Source organism: Anser brachyrhynchus (assembly GCF_964034855.1).
Source record: "Anser brachyrhynchus genome assembly, chromosome: 16".
NCBI lineage: Eukaryota > Metazoa > Chordata > Aves > Anseriformes > Anatidae > Anser > Anser brachyrhynchus.
This window is the reverse complement of record NC_137734.1, coordinates 15,171,702-15,194,695: the sequence shown is the minus strand read 5'-3', so window position 1 is coordinate 15,194,695 and position 22,994 is coordinate 15,171,702. Positions and strand designations below refer to the sequence as shown.

At 38.9% G+C, this 22,994-nt stretch overlaps 2 protein-coding genes across 5 annotated transcripts in view; both read left to right on the top strand.

Moving 5' to 3' along the window:
- CPNE1 (copine 1) overlaps positions 1–22,994 on the top strand; it is a 41,912-nt gene that overhangs the window by 1,029 nt on the left and 17,889 nt on the right. The window contains exon 2 of one of the 4 annotated variants that reach the window (XM_080558419.1): positions 1,856–1,906. The exons of 1 other annotated variant lie outside the window; for it this stretch is intronic. The gene's annotated coding sequence lies outside the window, so the exon portion shown is untranslated. Of the gene's footprint in view, positions 1–1,823; positions 1,907–6,315; positions 6,446–22,994 lie in introns of those variants that run through there. 2 more of the 4 variants (XM_080558421.1, XM_080558422.1) reach the window with 2 other exon arrangements.
- RBM12 (RNA binding motif protein 12) lies at positions 6,325–10,925 on the top strand (the record flags this gene model as incomplete). The annotated part of the gene is made up of 1 exon (XM_080558418.1): positions 6,325–10,925. One exon carries the CDS (start codon positions 6,325–6,327, stop codon positions 8,965–8,967), a length of 2,643 nt encoding a protein of 880 aa, XP_080414544.1. The 3' UTR covers positions 8,968–10,925.

Here is a 22,994-nt window from a genome sequence, read left to right as displayed (position 1 = left end):
TCGTTCCTAAACTTATCCATTCTTCTTAGCTACTTTCTTATCCACCTCGATGTGCTGGGTTTAGGCAGGAATATCGGCAGGTTGTTCCCTCGGTGCACTCCTTTTAAAGGTTGCTTCATCAGGGGTTCTGTGTTCACTGGATGGTGGATATTCATGCATAGCCGACGGCAGGGTGTTGTGGTGACCCTCTCCCATGAAGTTGCAGAGGTATGGTGTTGAACCACCTGTGCTCTGGTTGATGTTTGCTTTGTTAACATGCTCTTACGTGTCAGGTTGACTGGAAGGGATGTCTTAATGAGAGCGATGGGTGTTCTTTGAGAGGATTCAGAGTTGTAAACAAAAGTAGGTGATGCTTGCTGGAAAGCTTAAATATACAGCAGAGCTTTACACCTTTTCTGAAGAATACCGACCGCTTGGTTTGGTTCATGTTGTGTTTCACATCATAGCGTGTTGTCTTAGTCCTCTACAAATCTGCAGCTCGTTGTCAAAAGGAACACCTGCAACGTTGTGGTTGCTTGACTGGAAATATCTCAAATGACTTTTTAATTTGGAAAGTTCCTTGTGCATGAAAGGTTATCTGCTTCTTGAAAAGCAGATATGCTTTTGCATGAAACTGTTTTTCAGGTTGTTACCTTTTTTTCTTATCTGCGTTGTAAATTACTGTTTAAAACTGCTAGAAATTATATAGTTGAATATATAGATGAATCCTCTAATATGGGATTGCCTGCTTTTCGTAAAGGTATAAGTCTTATTTTCATAAATACATTTTCCATTTTAATATGAATCTGGAGAGCATAGTTTTGTCTTCTCATTTGTGAGTCTGCTGTTAAATGTCCTTGAAGATCTGTGAATAACTGTGCTTGTTTTAATTCCCTCTGTTAGGGAGTTTGTGGATGGTTTAGTAGCAATTCTGTCCGTAACTTCACTTCGATAAGGATGCTTATAACTGAAAACTGCTTGTTTGGGTTTTGTGAGGAGGAGGCAGTTAGTTTTTAGCATGGCTCTTCTCTGGGTAGTGTTCCACAGAAGGAAAATTTCAGCATGAGGAGGTCTGCTAAGCAATGAAAGAGTAAAGAGGTTTTCCGTCCCTTCTTTTAAATACAAAATATATATGTTGCTACTTAAACTGCTTGGCTTCTTTTTTTTTGTGAGTTGTAATCCTAGGAAGACGGTTTGTACTTTCAGAGATGGAAAAAAATGTTCCTTTCATCAGGGGTTGGATTATAAAATGGCAGATTACAAAGTATGGTATCTTGCAGGGAGTTCTTATGGTGTGCTCTGTTGAGGTGACTTGCCTAGAGGTGTCTGTGAAATGTTGCTTATTTTCACCAGTTTGCATGACTCCTGAAGAGTTCTTCACGTGCAGCAGTAGGGAGACTTTCTGAGTTATGGGTTTTCCTGCTTTTTTTCAAGTAAGAAAATGCACCATTGGAGAAAGAAATATTGATGGAGCAACAGTTTGTTAAAATTCAGAATTTTTAAGTCTTTGCTTCTTAACCTTTGCCTTTGAAAGAGTGACTTGTTCATCTATTAGAAATGGGAAAATTTGAAAGGTTCTTTGAGCGTTTTTTGGTTCTTCCTATATTCTTTGAAGAAGGCATGTATTTGTGTCATGAACTATATAGCAACTGCAATGCAGTTATCAAAAGGTGATACAGGGATAAGGTACTAGAAAATGCACTCTTACTCTTGTGTCTGTTCTATGTCACGGTGCCTTGTGGTGGTCACAGGTTTGAACTTTCTGTATATACAGTTCTTTGTGGACTGTTACTGCTGTTGTGTTGCCTGCATTGATTTTTGCCTCCATTTATTCTTTATTGCAGTCTAAAAGTTGGTTTTAATTGGTTGCCCACAGGATTGGCTTGGCTTCTGCTACTTGTTAAGAAAAAAACATCTGTCTTTGCAGGTAAGAGACTTTGAATTGAAGACTTCTTTTTATGCTTGTTGAGTATATCTTAAGAAATAACTGAAGCTTTTGGAATCCGTGAATTAGTATCAAAACATTTGGGTCAAATTATCTGTAGCTGGTCTTATTCCTTTGACTCCCACTGGTGATGGTTGTTCTGGCAGTGTTGTTCTTGTAAAACAGAATCTTCTGCCAAACTAATGTTTTGTTGTTTCATCAGCATGTGGTAGTCTGTAACGTTCTCTCAAGTTATTCTGCACTGTTTGAAAACGTAGCTTTTGGAGTGCAGAAGTTAATTCAGAAGTAATTGGTTCTATTTTGCTTTTGCAGTATTTAAAGGGATCAGATAGTTATCTGTCAGCTAATTCAAATTATGCTAATCTAATGGGTTAATTTTAGCATTTAAAAAATCCAAAAACCAAATAAAAGCTGTAGTCTGCAATCCTAGGTATTGCTACATAGTGCCAGCCTGGATACTTTAAACTCTTGCTACAGCAGCAATGTTATTCCAGTTCTTAGCCTTCATCCAGGAACTGCCAGGTACGTTGTGTGTGTACCATGTAGGCATTGTACTTCATAGGGAATAAGTTGAATCTTCTAACCTTGTCCTGAATTGAAAAAATACATGTATCTTAAAAGGCTAGTCCCGGGTTGTTTTATCAGTTGATGCCTATGACCCAACTTTTCTGTTTGTTTTAGTGACTGGTGCCTAGGGGGAAGAAACCATCTTGTATACACCCTTTTGTAGTGTAACATCTACATTTTTAAAAGATGGTGCTGTCAACATGCTATTAAAATTGATCAGATGACTTGGATTAATTCTAGACAACTTTGTACTTTCCATTTCTGACCTCAACTTGTTAATGGGGATGGCTTGTCCATAGTAGAACTTGAGGATCTAGTCTCCAAGATTTCAAGCGTACAAAACAACAACAAAAAAGGACTTTGCCTTAAAGTATCTGTTTATACAGGAGGAAAAGCAGGCAGCCTGAGTATTGTTCTTACAGCCCAACAGACTGCCTTCAGTGCATACCTTAGAGGCGCTAACAGCCCGTTCTGTGCCTGGTGTTGCCTCTGCATGTATATTTGTTTTTAACAAGTGATCAGTGAAATACTTGACAGGATTTTGCTTTTAGTGTTAGTTTGAAAATTAGAGCGAGTGACTTATTGTCTCCTAAGTGCATTTTTGAAATAAATCTGACTTGTATGTAAAAATATGAAATTTGGCCCTTTTGTTATTACTCTTATTATTTAAAACACAGAAGCAAAACTATTGCTTTTTTAAAGCAGTGAAATCCTGATAAGTTTTGCAGCGGTTATGTTTTGAGTTAAATTTTTTTTTTTTTGACAAAAATACTTGTTTACAACTTTTATGCCATGTCCCTGTTAGCTCTTGTTTAATATTGAGCACTTATTTAGTGTCATGCATGGCATTAGTTACTCAGAGGTCACTGCAGCTAGTTTTTCTAGTGACTATATGCCTCTGTCACTGTGTTCTTTTGTCAGTAGTGATTAAGTGGACCTAAATAGTACGCTTAGTAATAATACTTTATGATATTTCTTAGCATTAATAAGGAAGCTTTGAATTCAGTGCAAGACTGAGCTGCTTGTATTATCCCAGAAGCGACGTTAATGTTTTCAGATGCTTGAACTCCTAAGAATTCTTTTCGTAGCCTTATCTGTTAATTTGCCTTCTGGGTTAGGTTCACAGAATCTAGTAAATTAGTAAATACAGTTACCTAACAGGCTGTTGATTCTGATGTATTTTACACAAGCACATCTGAGGAGAAATTCCTTCCCAAGATGGCTTTGTTCAACTAATGGCCAGATCAGATTGTCATGCCTTTTGCATTAGAAAGGAAGTGGCTATGAAAAAGTAATCCTCCATTTAATAGAAAAAACTTAAAATGCCTGACTCCTGATGCATAAAAACTTTTGAAATTAATTTATTTGTATAATAGGTAATACAGAAAAATGTAAACCTCTTAGCAAGTTTTACTATAATTACGCTATTTTAGTTTTTTAAAGCATAAATGCAGAAACAGGGTTGCTTTTATAACCCTTGGTTGTCTCAGGATCATCTAATTTGAAAGCAGTCCTGTAGTATAATATGGTAAACTCTTATATTTTGCAGTTGCCTTTAGTGTGGCTTCTTTAAAGTAAGCAGAATTTTAATTTTAACTTCAATGTCAAAGATTGCTGCTGATGCTAGGCAAATTTAAAATAAAGCTGCAGAATCACTGAAAAATATTGTGGTTTTAAAACAGTGCAGAAAGTCTCATGATTTATTAGATGTGTACTTATCATAGATAGTTCTTGGACCTGTTTATTTTTCATGTGGACTTTTTTTCTGTTGGAAAGTGATTGGGCAATGAACATTATTCTCTAGTTAAATGTGTGACTAGAAGAGATAAATGCAAAGTGTTGCTTTATTACGTTGCTGTGAGTAGGGAAAGTTGCTTTTTAAAATATAATCCTTGAGGGTTAGCATATATTTCCCTTTCTGTTGCTGTCATTCCTCGGTGAAGTAGGGGGTTTTCTAGTGGTATGTAGAGGTAGATTTTTCAGATGTTTTCATGTTCATCTTGGAAGTTCCAGTGTCTTGTTCAAGACGGTCTAGCAAGGAATCAGATGCTCGCGTACACTGGGCAGAGCAGCAGAGCTGACGCTGTGCCAAGGAGCTTCTCTCCTGTTGGCAAGGGTCTCCCCGTGCTTGGCTCCTGTCAGCTGGGTGTGGGCCAGTGCCCTCTAACAGCGGTGTGTTGCTTGAGGCCATTACTGCACAGAAGGGGTTAACTCTGGTTTGTGGGCAACAGAACAAAATACTTAAGTACTCATTTGAGTAACCATCATGCAAACAGAAGAATTTATTCAGTTCTTCCCTGTGGAAGAATTATTACTCTTGTTTTCATTAAATACTGAGTTCAGCCTTATGCCATGTGGTTAAATTGTTGGATAGTGACTTTACCTAGTAGTTTAGGATGTAATCAAGGCGTTGCTACTCTAAACTGTTTGGAAGACCTGGGCAGGCAAATGTAGCTGACTTTAAAATTGGATACAGGGATACAGTACTCAACTGAGTGTGAATGTTATAACTATCAGTTGGTCATATCTTTGGTGTATAGCCTAAAAGATGGTCTTTCTGGTGGTGCTTTGCCTCTTGGTGTTGCATTGTATCGTCTGGTTCATCCTCAATTTCAAATGTCTAATAAATATTATAATGCCACTTACATGTGACCTTAGAGGTCTTCCATGCAGTTACTGAACTGGTTTGTACTCTAGGAAGTCAAGAAGGTAAGGTGGTTCAGATGAAACAAGGCGCTACTGCTGAGCATTTAGGATAAGAGGCTGGCTTCTGAACTAGTGAATCGTGCTAGTATTATTATGCTGCTTTCAGACTTCAGTGAAGCTTTGTCAAGAATAAGTGAGAATTACCTAGTTTTCTGTTTATCTTGTACTTCTGATGTGACCTCAGGTTGTTCTTTAGAATGTATACAAGGTAACATGAAATCTAGATGTTCAAAATCAATCTTAAGCTTCCACTAGCCTCAGCTGTAGAGGTAGAAATCATTTACTCATGCCAGGGATTGAAAATGCGGTATTATACTGAATATCTACAACTATTAAAAAAATTATGACTCGATTTTTGGCAATCTTCAAGGCCATATATCCAGCTAGGATATGCATATGTGTTATTCTAGTTCAGGTGGGGTCTATATAGTCACAAAATGTCTGGGGCAAGTTTTATAGCTGTTAGCTTCACTGTTGCCTAGACCTCTTGCTTCTGCTAGGAGTAAAATATAACATTGCAATAATGTAGATGGCCTCTGTCAGGATGGGTGGTGATTCATGTGGTTGTCCATAATGGGTTTTTGTTCATAACTCCCTGTATGTTCTCAGTCCTCTTCACCTACCTGGAGATAAAATCTCTCACCAAGTGGAAAAAGAACTTTTTATTGCTCATAGGTGTACAGAATTCTTGGCAGTCACTTTGCCAGGTACAGTGGATACCATATCAGTGTATGGTAACTTCATTTTGTTTGCTTGGCTAAAATGCATTTAGCTTATGTTCCATTAAATACTCAACTATTGATATGATAGTTCTAATTTATGCTGTTCCCTAGTTTTTTTTTTTTTTTCCACTGACACTTGTGGGTCTTGGTTTAACAGTTGCTTTGGAATTTCTAGTGCAAAATGTATACTAATTGTTTTGGTAAATGTTTAATACTTCAGTCTGTGTGAAGTAAACACGAATAAGGAACTTGGAATATAAACATGCTTAATCTTTGCAAGATGTTAGGAGTATGTAAACAAATGTAGTAGATGGTGTCTGTAGGTAATTGTATGGTGTCACAAACAGTAGTCTGACATAGCCGTTGCCTTTTCTCATCTGCAGGTGTGTGTTGTTTCAGCGCAGCATGGCTGTGGTCATCCGCTTGCAAGGTCTCCCGATTGTGGCGGGGACCATGGACATTCGCCACTTCTTCTCTGGATTGACCATTCCTGATGGGGGCGTGCATATTGTAGGGGGTGAACTGGGTGAGGCTTTCATCGTTTTTGCCACTGATGAAGATGCAAGGCTTGGTATGATGCGCACAGGTGGTACAATTAAAGGGTCTAAAGTAACACTATTACTAAGCAGTAAAACCGAAATGCAAAACATGATAGAACTCAGTCGTAGGCGTTTCGAAACTGCCAATCTAGATATGCCACCAGCAAATGCTAGCAGGTCAGGACCACCACCTAGTTCTGGAATGAGTGGAAGGGTTAACTTGCCCACTACTGTACCTAACTTTAATAACCCTTCTCCTAGTGTAGTAACAGCTTCTACTACTGTGCATGAGAGCAATAAAAACATATCCACATTTTCTACTGCCAGTATGGGGACTGCACCTCCAAACCTTGGGAGTACCTTTGGTAGCCCAACGTTTAGCTCAACTATACCTAGTACAGCATCCCCAATGAACACAGTACCTCCTCCTCCAATCCCTCCTATTCCAGCTATGCCATCTTTGCCACCAATGCCTTCTATTCCCCCAATCCCTGTTCCTCCTCCTGTGCCCACACTGCCTCCTGTTCCTCCGGTTCCCCCAATACCCCCTGTGCCCCCTGTACCCCCAATGACACCTATGCCTCCCATATCGGGAATGCCTCCTATGAATCCTCCACCCGTAGCACCTTTACCCACTGGAATGAATGGGTCTGGAGCAGCAGTGAATATGAACAGCGGCTTGAATCCATTGTTTATTGGTCCCATGAATCCTGTAAATCCTATCCAGATGAATTCTCAAAATAGTGTCAAACCAATTCCAATCAATCCAGACGATTTGTATGTCAGCGTTCATGGAATGCCCTTTTCTGCAACAGAATCTGATGTGAAAGACTTTTTCCTTGGGCTCCGTGTGGATGCAGTCCATATGCTGAAGGATCATGTAGGTCGAAATAATGGAAATGGACTAGTTAAGTTCTTTTCTCCTCAAGATACGTTTGAAGCACTGAAGCGAAACAGAATGCTGATGATTCAGCGCTATGTTGAAGTTAGTCCTGCAACAGAGAGACAGTGGGTGGCTGCTGGAGGCCACATAACTTTCAAGCAAACCATGGGTCCCTCTGGGCAACCACACCCTCCTCCTCCACAGGCTCATTCTAGGTCCAAATCTCCTAGTGGACAGAAAAGGTCACGGTCTAGATCTCCCCATGAACAGGGTTTCTGTGTTTATTTGAAAGGTCTTCCATTTGAATCGGAGAACAAACATGTAATAGATTTTTTTAAAAAGCTGGATATAGTTGAAGACAGCATCTATATAGCTTATGGACCTAATGGGAAGGCAATTGGAGAGGGTTTTGTCGAGTTCAGAAACGAAGCTGATTACAAAGCAGCTTTGTGTCATCATAAGCAGTACATAGGGAATCGCTTTATTCAAGTTCATCCAATTACTAAAAAGGCAATGTTAGAAAAGATAGAGCTGATTCGTAAAAGATTGCAGAACTTCAACTATGACCAGAGAGAAATCATCATGAATGCTGAGGCAGAGTCAGGTTTGCCAAAATTGTGTGCACATATATCTAATATTCCGTACAATATAACAAAAATGGAAATCCTTCAGTTTCTAGAGGGACTGGCAGTAGAAGAAAACTCTGTACAAATTCTTGTTGATAATAATGGGCAAGGCTTAGGACAAGCACTGGTTCAGTTTAAAGCTGAAGATGATGCTCGTAAGGCAGAGCGTTTGCACCGTAAAAAGCTGAATGGAAGAGATGTTGTTTTACGTTTGATTACTGTAGAAGAAATGAGAGATATTGAGAGAAACCCACAGTCTCAAGGGAAAAAGATACTGAAAATACCAATACAAGGAAATGCAGCTGTGCCCGGAGCACAGGCCCCTGCTGCGGAGGAGCATGCCTTCTTGGGGGGGAATCCTAAAGAAGCGAACAATGGTCCTCCATTTAATTTCCCTGGTAACTTTAGCGGGTCTGCCACATTTGGTCCGCCTCTGCCGCCACCTGGATTAGGTGGCTTTCCTGATGCTAGACCAGGAATACCTGCAGTCGCAAGTAGCGGTTTGCCCGGAGCAGGTATTGAGGTCCCAGGTTTTGCAGGTGGTCCTGGCAATTTGAGTGGACCGTCAGGTTTTGGAGGGGGCCCTCAGAGTTTTGGTAATGGTCCTGGCAGTTTAAGTGGACCCCCCAGTTTTGGTGGTGGTCCTCCAGGAATTGCTGGTGGTCTTGGGCATTTAAGTGGACCTCCGGGGTTTGGACCTGGACCGGGAAATATACATATTAGCGGACCCCCAGGTTTTGGAACAGGGTCTGGGAAGCCAGGACCAACTGTCATTAAAGTGCAGAATATGCCCTTTACTGTTTCGGTGGATGAAATTCTGGATTTCTTTTATGGTTACCAAGTGATCCCTGGTTCAGTGTGCTTAAAATACAATGAGAAAGGCATGCCCACAGGAGAAGCAATGGTTGCATTTGAGTCTCGTGATGAAGCAATGGCAGCTGTTGTTGATTTAAATGACAGGCCTATAGGCTCAAGAAAAGTAAAACTTGTTTTAGGGTAGCTGTTAATATGAAGTAGTTGTAGAATAGATATTCATAGTGCTGTGATAAATGCATTCGGATTGGTTTTTATAGTATTTCCAGGATAGAACCTGTGGATTGTTTAAACTGTAAACCAGACTTGTTTTGATAAGACAGAGCACTGGGTTAGCCATTACAGAAGAAACACTGCAAGGATACGTGCGCAGTGGATTTTCCCGTACAAATGTGTGGAGAAGGTAGGCAGATTGTTTCTCATCATAGAGGTTTGGTGAACTTTACTGGACACAGTGCTTATCAAGGAATCTAGATTGGTTTTATGTAGTTTCGGATAAGGGAAATAGATGAAGTCAGTGAAGCTCTTCAGTGGGTGCTCCTGCAAGCCATTGTAAAATAGATAGCTATTTCTAGATTTGGTTAAAAGCTGGCTGAATTTGCTTTGTTTACAGGTCAAAGCTTTGTTTAAAGTCCTGATTTTACCCTTCAATTGAATGAATTCTCAGTGTACACAGATTCATTGTTTTGTGTATGTATCTTTATTTTTTTCCAAGATTCTCGCTGTACGAACAGTTGAATTATGCCCATTGCTGATATGTCTACCGAACTAATTCCTTTAAGTATGAGCAGAATCGTTCTGTAAAATTCAAGCTGTTCTTTGTGGAATAACCTTTAGTTATTTATATATTGCAATTATAACTGTGCAGAATAAGACTTTTGCCACAAGTATAGCTAACCTCAAACATCATATGAGTTTCATAGTACACTTAAAACATTTTCAGTAGAAGTAACAACTTGAAAATACTCATTATTGTTTAAGTAGCTTGATTTGTTAGGATTACATGAACCAGTTGGGATGGGATCTTTGACACTAGTTGGATATTGATGTTGTATTTCTCATGTGTCTTTTGAACTACTTACATAGAGTCTCTGCTAAGAGAACCAAAGTGGTGATTATTAGTAGAAGATTGGAGTCCAGCTAAAGTTTTAAATTAGTTTATATATGAAAGAAGCTTTTATCTTCAGCAACTCTGTCGTGAATTATTGCTATGGGTGAATTCAGAGATAAAATTTATTTTTTTCCAAAACTTGAAAATACTGAGTTTACTATATATTTTTGCAATAAACTTGTGCTGTTGTATTTAAAGTCTGTAAAGAGTTGCCATTTTCTTTGCTGTACAGTAAAACCTTTCATGGAAAAATGGAGAATTGGAAAGGAAGTAATTCACAAGTTGGAAAGTAGAAACTTTTTTGGTTCATCCTTGCTTGGCTTATGGTAAATTTTAAGACTTGGGCATTGCCTGAAAAATCCTGCTATTCCCTGCAAATCATTGTACTTAAACATGGTAATCTTTAAACTGTTTTGTTTTTTGGACAAGAAAAACAGTGCCTTTTGGTGTTGCATATCATGGAACACTGAAGTGTGTTGTCAGGCAAAATTGAGAGGTGCAAGTGGCAACAGTTTTATTCATGTGGTGTGTAGGAGAGATTTGGAAACCTGTGCGGCGCTGCATCCTGAGAGGATTTCACAGTACAGGAATATGTGGAAGGATTGTATAAAGGTGTACTTCAATAAAGAGGCGGTCACATTACACAGATGCTTCTGTAATTCATTAGCATAATTTTGTTTTTGACAGATTATTAGGTGGTCCCAACTTTGGAAAAGTCATGTGATTTGTATATACTGTTTAAAATTAAGCCTCCTGTTAATAAAACTGTCTGTCTCTGAAGCTTCATGTTATGCGTTTCAACAGTCTTTGGGAGTAATGTTTCAACAGCAGATCTGTTTTTCTTTGAAAGTCTGAAAGTACTCTTGCTGATGTCAGAAAGATGTGTGATTAGGAGTCAAGCCTTTCAGTTTATTTTTAAAATTTTGCTCTTTGTTTTTTAAACAACTTTTATTAAAGTTTCATACTATATTGGAGTTACTCGGGTGCTTGTTTCTTCATGTTTCACATTAGAATAAAATTACTGAAAAGGAAAACGTGGCTTCGTTGTTCACAGAATTGATTTAAGATATTAGCGTGTGTTGACTTGCAGAAACTGGTGATAACTTTTTCAAGTTTAAATGAATCACAGCAATGCTTGCCTTGTTGTGAAATGTAATTAAACTACAGGTGTCTGGAATTAGATACACAGATTTTCTGTTACTTTCTTTTGATGTGTCTCTTGATCCTCTTGGTAATGGCTGCAGGGTTACTGGTGTTTGTGTTAGACACAGCATATTCTGTGAAACGTGCTTGTGTGTCTGTTCCTTAGAACTTTCTAAAAGTGCAGGTTTGTTTTGGAAATCATTTTCTGATTCTTGATTTTCTGTATGGTCTAAGGATATTTAAATGCTTATTTTAAAAAATATGTAAATAAATATGAAAAGCCATTGGTGTTTGGAACATGGACACGGATGGAATGCTTAAGTGAAGGATTTGGGGCAGGGAAGGGGCTCTTCGTTTTGCCAAGCAATTGGTGCTCCTTTTCTTTTTTGCGTAAATTAGTAAAGAACCCTTCTCAAGTGTAGGCCCCTGGAAAAAACAGAAGTCCTAACATACTTAGAATTTCAGCACGTAGTATAAACAACACATTTGCTGTCCTGAATAGTTGTTATAGATCTTTTAAAGTGTAGATAAAGTTCTTTATCGAGTATTAGTTCTAAATAATGGTTAGAGGTTTCCTATAAACAACTCAGTTTCATAGTAGAAGCAGTCTTAAACTGATTGTTGTGATAAACTATGGAGGATACTCTGATATCAAACTATATAACTGGATGTGATGAAATTCTTTATTTTGCAGATGTTTATTCATGCGAACAGCCTTAAAAATAAGGGGTAGGAGCTTTGAGGTCTTGTCTCCACTGTGCAAAGTATGTAACTGCCCTTTCATATACACTTCAAGGCTGTTTGCTAACAAGAAGTAACATTAGAAAGAATTGGCTGCTCTGGCTTCGATGCTTTGAGTGCCAGAACTGACATCCTGTATAGCCCGGTTGGAACAATACGGTGAAACTGGTGTCGCACCTTCCTCCAGTTACGGAAAGAAGGTACTTGTGTTTACGCAACTGGCTAAGTTGGTGTTTTTAGCAGTTCCTTAAGTGTTCGTGTCGTAGTACTACTTGTAAAAATAAGTGATATAGCGTTACATATTTTTGTCACGTCATGACTGTGTGTTTAACAGCAATCATATCATTCACAAGAGAAAGTATGGATGTAAAAAATTATTCAATGAGAAACTTGTGACCTACATGGAAGAACTGTAACAGTTACATGAAAGCATAACATCAAGGCTACCAAGTTTTCAAACAGTTACACGTAAATGTTACAATCAGATTTTTTTGACAAATCTGAATCTGGTATTACTATAGAAAACACTTCATCAATAGAGAATTGATGTTAGTGTTGCCACGTTTTCAGTGTAGACTTCTAAGCAGTTTGAGGCTTTATAGTTGTAAGAAGGATGAAAGCTATTCCTTTTTTTATAAGTAGTGTTCCTTTCGTAGCGTTAAATGTTCTTGAATGTTTATACTCTGAATTTGTTGCAAATAGAGAGGAAGATTGATGCAAAAATGAAGACTAGTTGTGCTCCAGTTGATTTTGACAGTCTGCCTCGTAAAGAACGTACCTGCTGGTCAGTTCTGCTAAATTGTTCAGGCTGTCCTTGAAGATATTGTTGTCTCTACTGTATAAAATTGTTGGCGTCTTTCCGTGAGACTGTTGGTACACTAAAGACTGCAGACTCTAGAGAAAAATATATTTTTTTTTTCTGGTTACCAAGGTACACGAATGGTGCATTAACTGTAAATCATGATTTCAGTGTCTGTATTTTGTTCCTCCTCAGTCTTCTAGTGTGGTGGTTCCAAAGCCGCTTCCAGCAGTGAATGGTGTCGGTCCTCGATGTCTTGTTGAGCTGTGTGCGCCTCTGAACCTTGTTGGCCTTCTAGTTTTTAAACTTGGAACAACTTCATGTTACGGACCTACTATTTGGACTATGGACCACTATTTGAGAGTAGCTGTTTCTAGATGATTATCCAGATACATGGGATAGGCCCTAAATCGGAGGATTGCAATTCCTGTTTCATACAAAGACCAGTGCAAGCAAAAGGTCAGCTTCTAACTTTGATGATAACTGTTGGAAGGAAGCAGTTTTGAACCTGGACTGGTATAATAGGAAGCAATTAGCGATTTTAAATTTTGTTTCTGTGAGAGGTTTTTCAGTAATGGTGCCTTGGGCCTGGAAGCGGTGTTGCCAGATAAATGCTCGTCTTTGCCCCTTGCAGGTTTGCTGGTGCTGCTTTCTGTTTTGTGGGTGTGTGCTCTCTTGCATGTCTTTGGGAAAACTGAGATAGTTTGTGTACGGAGTTAAATGATTCTTCCTCCTGGTGGAAGAGGAAGTGAAACTGCCTTTTGAATGTTTCTGAAGGAACGGTAACCTCAAGGGAGCTTTTGATACCTGTTTTCGGCAGTGATAACGTGATTGTTGAAAGATTTGGCTTTCCTACAGAAACAAAATTCTCAGTTGGTCGTATGTATTTGACTAAGGCTTGTGGCTGCATACTGAGCTCCCCTATTCTTTCCCTAACTTTTGATCAGGTAGGTATGCTCTAGCTTGTTTTCTGTATAGATGACTTCTCAGAGCTTTGTTCCTATATGGAATGCATTTGGGTGTTGTTTGTGCTTGGAGGGCTTCACACCTTCCTGATTTGGATGCTTCTCACTCACGGATTTAAATACCAAATGTAAAAACAAGTAGTTCTAGAAGTGTTTCTTTTCCATTGCTCCAGACTGAACGCAGGTGGTGGTTCACAGGTGGTAGACGGTTTAGTTGTGACTCTTGTTTTCACCTAGTGGCACTCACTTGTGTACAGTTTCCTTTGTCATTCTTTTGTTTTTATATATGTATACACAGCATGGCAGTTCAGGAGAGAAGCAAGCAGGCAGTTTCTTTCATTGCTGTAGATCAAAGCTTCTTCCTTTTTGGCTGGTTTTCTCCTGTATGCTCTCACATGTATAACCTTAACTTCAAATAGCCTTAGCAGTTGCATCTCAAATACATTAATGCAAGCTTTCAAATCAGGGAAGATATTTCTTTTATGAGAGTATTTTCAACAACATCAGTTTTATAACTCTGAATTTACTACTTTCGTGCCAACTTCACTGTTTTTGCCCAGCTTTTGGGAGGAATTTTAAGTTACCAATGAACTAGATTGTTGTTCTTCATTTACTGGATAGTAGATTACTGCCAGGATAACTTGATAGGGTGGGGATAACAAGCGTTTTCTTTGCCTTTACTGTACATGGTTGAGGGACTGCAATTTCCCTGTAAATTCTGAAATGGAAAAATTAGGCCTTGGCAGGCTTGCACCAGGGAAACAGGAACTGATCCTGCGTGAAACTTACATGGTTGGCAGAGGCAGGCTTTTTGGACCTGTTGCTGCTTCTGGAAGGCTGGTGACCTTTTGAAATCTTCGTACTGTAGTTACAGTGTCTTTAATCAAAGAACCTGTAGGATGGTATTACTCTGATTTCTGACCATCTGAAGGTAGGTGGAACTTGAGCTATCTGTTTCACGGTTACGCACAATTAGTTTCATGTCAATCATTTCTCATTATATACAATTATGTGGATGTAGTGTTGCTCTGTGTGATAGTAGAAAGCTTAGAAATGTTTTCTAGCCACGTAGAAATGAAGACAGATTTTGGGATGGAAAATTGCAATGTAGTCAGAACCTAACCTACTTCAAGAATTCCTTTTAGGAAACTTTAAGTGCCTTTTTTGATTAAAAACTTACAGAGTTGTTCTTGCTTGCTGAGGAGGATTTCAAGCCTCTATATAGCACCTACTTATTTGGTGACCTGCTTGCTTTGACAGCATCTGCCAGAACGTGTTCCATAAAATCATCTTTTACAAAAAAAATATTGTTTTCAGAAGTTACTAAAATGTCACTGCTTGTTTTGACTGGACAATGGATATGGAATGTGAAAAGTCCTTGCTTGTTTGGCAGGAAACTCAACTCAAACTTCTTTTACGTTTCTTACACGGTTTCATTATTGGCCAAATGTCTCTAATAAAAGGACAATGTTTATAAATCCCATGTTCTTGAGGAAAGCTAAATGCAACTAGCTACAAAAGCAAAGAGGCTAATGAAAGTAAAATCAGACACTAGCAGTTCATTGAATATAGGGAAAACCTCTTCAAGAAGGGGCAGAGGGGAGGTACAGTTATTAAATATTGCCAATTAACCTGTCTAGGACCCGCCCCCCCGCCTTATTACAGCATTCCTGCAGAGACAGTCTTCTGTCTTAGGTCTAGTCTTGTAAGAACGAAAGGAGCGGGTTTTAGAGCGTAGAGTTTTTCATCTGTGGACCTGAACACTTTGCAGAGGTGAGGTAAGTGTGTGTGCAGGGTGGTGGTGCGTAGTGAGCTTCTCCTCCTGGTCACTGTTAAATCAATGGCAGAAGCAACTTAATGAAGCATCAGCTTTCACATCAGTGAAAAGTTGCTAGGGGTTAAAGTGGAGGTAGAAGTTTCACCTTGGCTTTAGTAAAAAACCGAAACAAACAAAAAAAACCCAAGTGATGCCTTAATCTAATGAAAACTATTTGTGGTCCAAAAACTTTAGCACTGAGCTTGTGTGAAAAAGAGCAAAATAAAACAGTGAGTAGCCAGTTAAATTTCTAAACTAATCTGAAATTTAAATTGAATTATTAATGGCAGAATATGAGGTCTGTAATTAATCTAAATGGCTTGCTGTTGATTAATAGGAACAGTTAAACCTGGGTACTTCGCAATCTTACATTTTCTTAAATTTTAAATCGGAATTATTTTTGACGGTTGGTTGTTCAAAGACACGGTAGTTCTTTTACTTTGTCAGTGATACTACCTGTGTATGTATAAAAGCATTTTGAGTAAATTGTATGTTGTTAAGGCATCTCAGAAAAATTTTGAAGTATGTCTGAAAAAGTACATACCATGTAATAGTGTACTGCACAAAGGTCCTGAATTTTTTGAAGGATGTTTGTCATCCAGACTTTCATCCATCCTTCTGGATAACTGACACCATATTTTTGTTAGTGATAATCCAAATAGCATTTATTCCTTGCAGTGCAAGCAAAGTGTCATGCTATTTCTTTGAAAGCGGTGGTGTTTAGCTACTCTAATCCTGGCAGCAGAAAGGAGAGTGCGTAAGCAGTGTTTTCCTTCTGCTGGATGGTTCATGCTTTAGCATGAAACTTCTTGTGAAAATTTGTTTGTAGATGTGCATTTAAGAAAGTAACCTAAGTCAGAAGTGTAAGTTTTCTGATACAAAAATACTGTGATTTAAACAAAAGCAATAATAAATTACAACATAATAGAAATCCTAATGTTAGTCTGCACGTTATTTATATCTCTATGAAATATCAGCTCTTTTGGTGCAGTGACCTGGCTGAATATGACTGTAGCATTGTCATTAAATTCTATTATTATAGGCTGGAAGGTGAAAGGCAAGAGTGGTCCCTGTAATTGAGATCTGTGCATGCTGTGGTGAGGTGATGGAAGTATATAACGTTCCCTTCTCCCTTGTTAGTCTTGAAAAGGTGGCATGAACCCATTGTTTTGAATGTTTCTAAAGAGCAGCCCACACTCCAAGGTCATTTGCATGTATAATATAAAAACAGATGCTGTTGTAATCCTTTTGTGATCTTCAAATCCTGCTGCCGCTGCATTAGGTACACATAAAAACCCTGTCAATGAAGAATCTGTGAACAAACTGTTAGCGTGCTGAGCCTCCTGATGTCTTGTCCTGGCATTTGGCTGTTCTTCTCCTACAGAGGCAGCCCTCTGGTGCCTGGAGAAGCTGCAACTTGTGATGCGAGTTTCCAGGTTCCATCTAATGGTTGTAACTCCAAGTTCTCTCTCTACATAGAGCAAAAATAATTAAATTCATGCTTTTACGGCTGTTAAATTTACACTTTTTTTCATCAAATAACTATTACTTACTGAAAAAACTTTCCACTGCCCTAGTTTGGTCATATTTATTAAAAACATTGGAATGGTTTATTTGACTTTGAGAAAATAGGATAAATTCAATCTTAATGACAACAGACTTTTTTAGGGAAGAGGCTGAAAATCACTGCGGAGTATGTACTATAGAGAGCAGACATATAGAATAAGCACTTGAGATGTCTGTCTGCAGTTGTGGAATCTATCCCCTAAATGAAGGAAGAGTATATGTTCGTTGTGGACCGCTTGTGCTGAGATAAGTAGAGTAGTTTGAACTTACAGCTCTAATAGGTGACTTCATGCTGTTGGGAAGGTAGACTGGCAAGAGACGTTGGATCTGGAGGAGAACAGAAAAGGGACACAAGGTAAATGTCTTGTGCTTTCCTGGTGCTTTTCTTCACCTGGCCTTTTAAATACTTCTGTTGTTAGTCTGAATGGGGGAAGAGGGGGAAAAAAACAACTTTGAGTTCCGTTACCAAATCCTTTACTTGGTTGTATTTCCTTGATATCAGGCTCTTGTGGTGGTGGTTTTTCATAGGTTTTTCTTTTTTGAATCATTATTCTGCAACAGATTAGGATGGAGAAGTGAAGATATGCAACTACAGATGGTAATAATTAAGTGACAGAAAAGTATTGGGCATATGAATCTTTACCTTGAAAAAGGACCTACTCAGAAGGAGGAGCAAACATTGAAAGAAGGTGTTGGCATATGAGGCGAAACTGGCAATGAATACATCTTAAGAGATTTGTTTCTTATGAGCCCTGCAGAAGAAGTATTACAGGGTTTGTTTCTGGATCATATTTCAGAGGAGTTAGACTGAAGTCCATAAAAGAGAAACCCGTAGAGATGTAGTATGAGTCTATAAGGAGAGAAACACTTGAGAGGTAGCTTCTGCTTTATGTTCGTTCTCATTCTCTAGGAAAGGTGGTCACTGTGCAGTAATAACTCCAGAGCAACCCAGAACTGGCTGTCCAGAGTTCATCTGGGAAATCTCAACTTTTTTTGTTGTAATTCTGTAGTGCAATAAAAACAAGAAACATGGCCCATTTTTCATTAAGTGATCACCAGAATTCTTAAGTTGCATGAATTCATTTGATAAAACAGCAAATACTTTCGGTAAAAATGTACTGCTGACATGTTTCTTAAAGTTTTATTTTGAAGCTATGCTGTTGGTGCAGGATGTACTAGTCTGAAGAGATGTACCTCAGTGACTTCTGCCTCACCGTCACCTGTATAACGTCGTGTCGGCGTTTGAGGGAGTAGATAAAATCATGCAGGCTCTAGAGTAAGAACGGGATGCGTTGGGCATTGGTTTTCCAGCTCTTGGGGAAGGTAGAGGATGCTAGAGGAAGCAGAAGAATGAACACCAAGAAGTATCCTCAAAAATCATGGATGTGTGTAAGTAAGAAGGGGTATGTTGAAGTACCTGTAGGCCCTGTTGCAGCATAGTGTAATAGAGGAGGAATATGGTGTAGTCTTCAGCCTCTGCTTGAGGAGTTCATGCTCAAAGTGGAGGTTTGAGCCATAACCAGCTTAATTTTTTTGGCATGGGACAGAATCTTTACGTGTTTGTGCCTGAGATTGGAATAGTTAAGAGTTTCGATAGAAAAAATGAAGCCTTCCTTGAGAAAGGTAAAAGTGTGTAAAATGTGTTGTGTTATTACAAAGGTCAGAGTGGTTGAGCTGGGTTGTTTTTTATAAGTCAAGTTCATTATATTTTGGTAGTTTTTGAGAATAACAGGGCAAAAAGTATAGCAGCTGAATATGTATATAGAAAGTACAGAAAAAGTTTTATTCGGTGGGTGAATTTAGTGAGCAATTCAAGAGTTGCAGTTACGTGTTCCGCATTAAGCCAAATGAATGATAGACTCTAAAGCCCTAACTTGCTTTAGGTTAGTTTTTCAGTACTTTTTTTTTTTATATTCTGCTGTTAAGTGTTATGGGGAACTCTGAAATGCTTTTTCTTTCACAGAAGGAGCTTAGAAAACCAGCTCTTTAAGATTTTATCTTTATAACTGGCTTAACTTTGAGGTGTTAGCTTGTTATATGCTACAATCGGGTTCAAACTAGTATTTGAAATAGAATCAGAGTTGATCTGTTTGTTTACTTCATCAAAAATGAGACTATACTAAAAAAGGCACAGGCTTTTCTTCTGACCTTGTTGGTTATGATTACATGGACTTCTTTTAAACTGTCCTAAACTTGGTATTTTTATTAGCATAAATGAGAGCTGTCCCTGCTCAGTCATTTCCTGGACCTCTCTCAAAGGTCAGGTTGTCACAGCACCACTACAGCATGTGGGCCAGGAGGCCACCTTCAGGTACAGAAAACCTAATTCTGGTGGTGATCCTGGAGCTTCTGGCTCATGGGGAGACAGCTCAGTAAGTAGAAGTAGGTCGTAACTTCCATCTATATTCAATAGTGTCACAGGCATGTTGTAATCAATAAATCCATTCTCCTATGGCTTGGAGTCAAATTTGGAGCTCAGAAAGGCTTGTCTGTGTTGGCAGCTGGCCACCTGCCTACCTCAGGTCAGGGCTCGGGTCGCTTCTGTGTCAGCACAGCCAAACATTGTGCCCTTCAGAAACGCGTGCCAGCTTTCCCCTGCTTGGGGGCCATGTGCCTGTCCTCATGGCTGCTCTTCCCAGGTGTTCAGGCTGCTGGGTGGACCACAGGTAACTCATCAGGATGGCACCTGGCTTAGTTAGAGCACCTTGGTTAGAAAGGTGCTTTTAATGTTTTCTTTAATGATTAGCAGGTAGCTTCTGTTTCAGATTTCTTGTCAAGTTTGTAATAATGGCAATAAGCAACCTCCTTTTCCCAAAATTTTGATTAATCAGTCAAGATGCATGATGCCAGATAACATGAAACGCTGCATAAAGAACAGGATTTATTATCTGCATGTAGAAGTTTCTACTGCTAGTCCTACCTGTCCCGTTTCCAACCCCTAGGAGTAATGAGAGGGTGGAAAATCGTAACTGTTCAGTGGTCTGGGCTGTGGGGCCCATGGGAGAGCCAGAGTGCTGCAAAGGAGCTGTAATCACTAGCAATTTTGTGCACTATCCTCCCCACGCGGGTCTCATAACTTCAGCTCTGAATGAAGATGCTTTTTAGTGCATCTAGTGATGCAAAATCTAGCTTTATGATTTCTGGCAGGGCCTTATGGGGCTTGGGAAAGTAAGACCATATTAGGATTTTTATTTTGGTAATACATATAAAAAGCGGAGCTGACGCCACCTCTGCACTCTGCACCAGTGTTGATTTTGTAATATCGGAATCTGAAATGTTACAGACTGCCCTCTGAAAAGTGAACTAGTAACCTGAGGAAGCATTACTTCTGACAGTCTGTGCACATGGGGATCTTGGGAGGAAAAGAAAGCCTTTTTTGAAGAAATAAGGGTGATAAATGCAAGACATTGGACTTGACTAAGCAAGGGACAAGAGGTTACCTTAGGTTGTTGGGAAATTATGATTTATTAACTGGGAATTTGTTACGAGCGTTAGGTGTATTGAGTTGTTGGGAAGCATAACACCAAAATGGTGAAGATGGTATTGCTGGTGCATTTTGCTAACAGGATTGCTGGTGTTTGTGGTTTTTGTAAGCAGAGTGTAGAGTGGAAGCTACAGCCAGACTGGTACCAAATAACCTCATTGAATACAGTTATTTCTGAGCATGTGCATTAAAAATGTCAAGCTCAAGTTCTAACGAAGTTCTTAAGTTGATGTGTAGTATTTGGTGTAAATTGACGTAGTGTGAGTGTTGTATACAGAGATGCAGTTGAGAATTTATTAGTGATAATAACTGAAAATAAACTGCAGGCTTTCTTGTGCAAAATCCTTGCTTATATTACTTCCTATGTGGAGCAGTGAAACCAAGCTGACCCGACTGTCTGGATTCTGTGTTACCATTAACATTCCTCTCTCCAGCAGGCGTCGCTCCTGGCTCTACTAAACGATGGCCCTCATTGCAGGGAGATAAGTACAGAGAAGTTTGTTTATGCTTCAAACACCAATACGTGACATTTCTGGGAAATGTGAGACCCTTCAAGGTTATGAATTTGGACAGTTAATATCTTTAAGTGGGGCTTTCTTCAAGTGTAGGTGGGCATTGCTTTCTTTTATTTGTTTTATTCCTTTTAAGCATTGGTACATAAGCAGAATCAGTAGAAGAAGAATAGTGAGAGAAGTATAAGGTACTATTAGGCTCATCTATGGAGTTAATATTGTTTACATTGGAGAATGCTCTTTTCTGTGTGAAAACTTGTTTTTTCTATAGAAATATGTGGGAATTGTTGGAAATTCTGAAAAGCTTGTATAAAATTTCAGAAAGTAGCAGACAACGGATTAGTCTTCTACATGTATAGCATGCATCTCCTACATGGTTTTCCTAGAATGTAGTTTTTTTGGGGGGGGGGGGGTCTTGGTTATGTTATTTGGGACCTTGCTGCAGTTTTGGGACCTTGCTGCAGTTCTTCCAACTTATTTATTGGTGTGCCTCTATTTAGTGTAGAACAGTTTGGAAATATGAAATGGCATTTACTTTTCTGTGTGTATTACAACTGGAATTCATGATCATCTTCACAGTGCAGAGGTGGTATGCGTAGTAAGACTTAATCATTTTGACATTTTTAAACTGGACCGCAGTTTGGTTGTCTGAGCAGTTCTTAAAGCATGTATACTTCTTAAGGGTCTGGAGCTGATCTGCATTTACCTGAAAACTGGGAATGACTTCTGGTTGAGCAGTGAAAGACTTCTATGGAGTACTGATGGATTACGAGCACAGGATCTTGCGTAGACTTCTGTGGGTTGTAACCTGCTCTTGAGTTCATAGGAATAACACGGGTGATGTAAGACCATATTTTGAAGAAAAATACATTATGTGCTGTCCTAACTAAAGGCAAAAACATAGGTGTCTGATGGATCTGAAGCCGAGTGCTGGAAACTCTTCCCTTGAGAAAGGAGTGTGCAGAATTCAGCTCAAGATGAAACTTCATGGGTGATGCCTCTCAACAGTGAGATCCCCGAGGTGTGAGAGCATTGGATCAGATGTGTGCAGCTGTTGTCAGTGTAAATTGTTGATCTTGGTGGTGTAATATCAGTTGTGATTTTTACTGGCTGTTTCTAACAGCAACACTTACCCAGTGGCTTGCTTATGTTGCCTTTTTTTCTGAACCTGTTATGCTATGATGCATCCACTGGCTCTGTTTTACGTATTCTAAATAGAATTTGAATATATCTGTTTGGAGTTCATTTTTACTTGGCAAAATCTGAATTTCTGCAGCTAGAATAGTTTTGTGATTCCCAGATCATGCTGTACCTTAATTTGCCTGTGGCAAGTAAGTTGTTTGATAAATTGTTGTTGCAAGCTATTAAGGATCGTTTTCTAATAAATACTTTCTAAGCTGGATGTGTTTTTATGAAAACCAGTTTGCTTTATCGGCTGTTTTCATTTTGGGAATGTCCTTTGTCTTTAAGCTTTTGAAACCAGAAGTTTCAAATAAGACATCGATATTAGTAATCTAGGGTTGTTGTGAGGTGAAAATAAGAAATCAATGCATTTCAGAATTTCTGGAATTGTTGGAAAAAAGAGGATTTTTTGATTGTCACAACAAATGTAAACAATATTCTGTCATTAAAGATGAATTATTGGAATTCTAAAAGCTAAATATATTGTGTATGAATGGATATATAAACATGAGTGTGCTCTATGAAAACTCGGTGAGACAACATGAAATTTTATTTTTGCAATTGTTGACTTGAATCTGCGAGGTAAATGAGATTGTTTGGTTCTTTGAATGCACATCAGGGAAAAAAAAGTAAGGCTATTAATAAAACTAGAACAAACAAAGCCCGAGTTCACCTAGAGAGAGGCCAGGCACATCTTCAGGCTTGACTGAAATAGACTGTCTGTCTTGACAGATCACCTACTTCTTCCTTTTTCTGCTGAGATATTTAGAGTAGTTCATGATCAGGATTTTTCTGTTTTACTTTCTAAAGGAATGGATTAGAACTGGAGAATGCCATACAGTGTATTTGAAAAGCTGTGAACCGAAAAAAAAAAAAAGCTTAGTGTGGGCTTTTG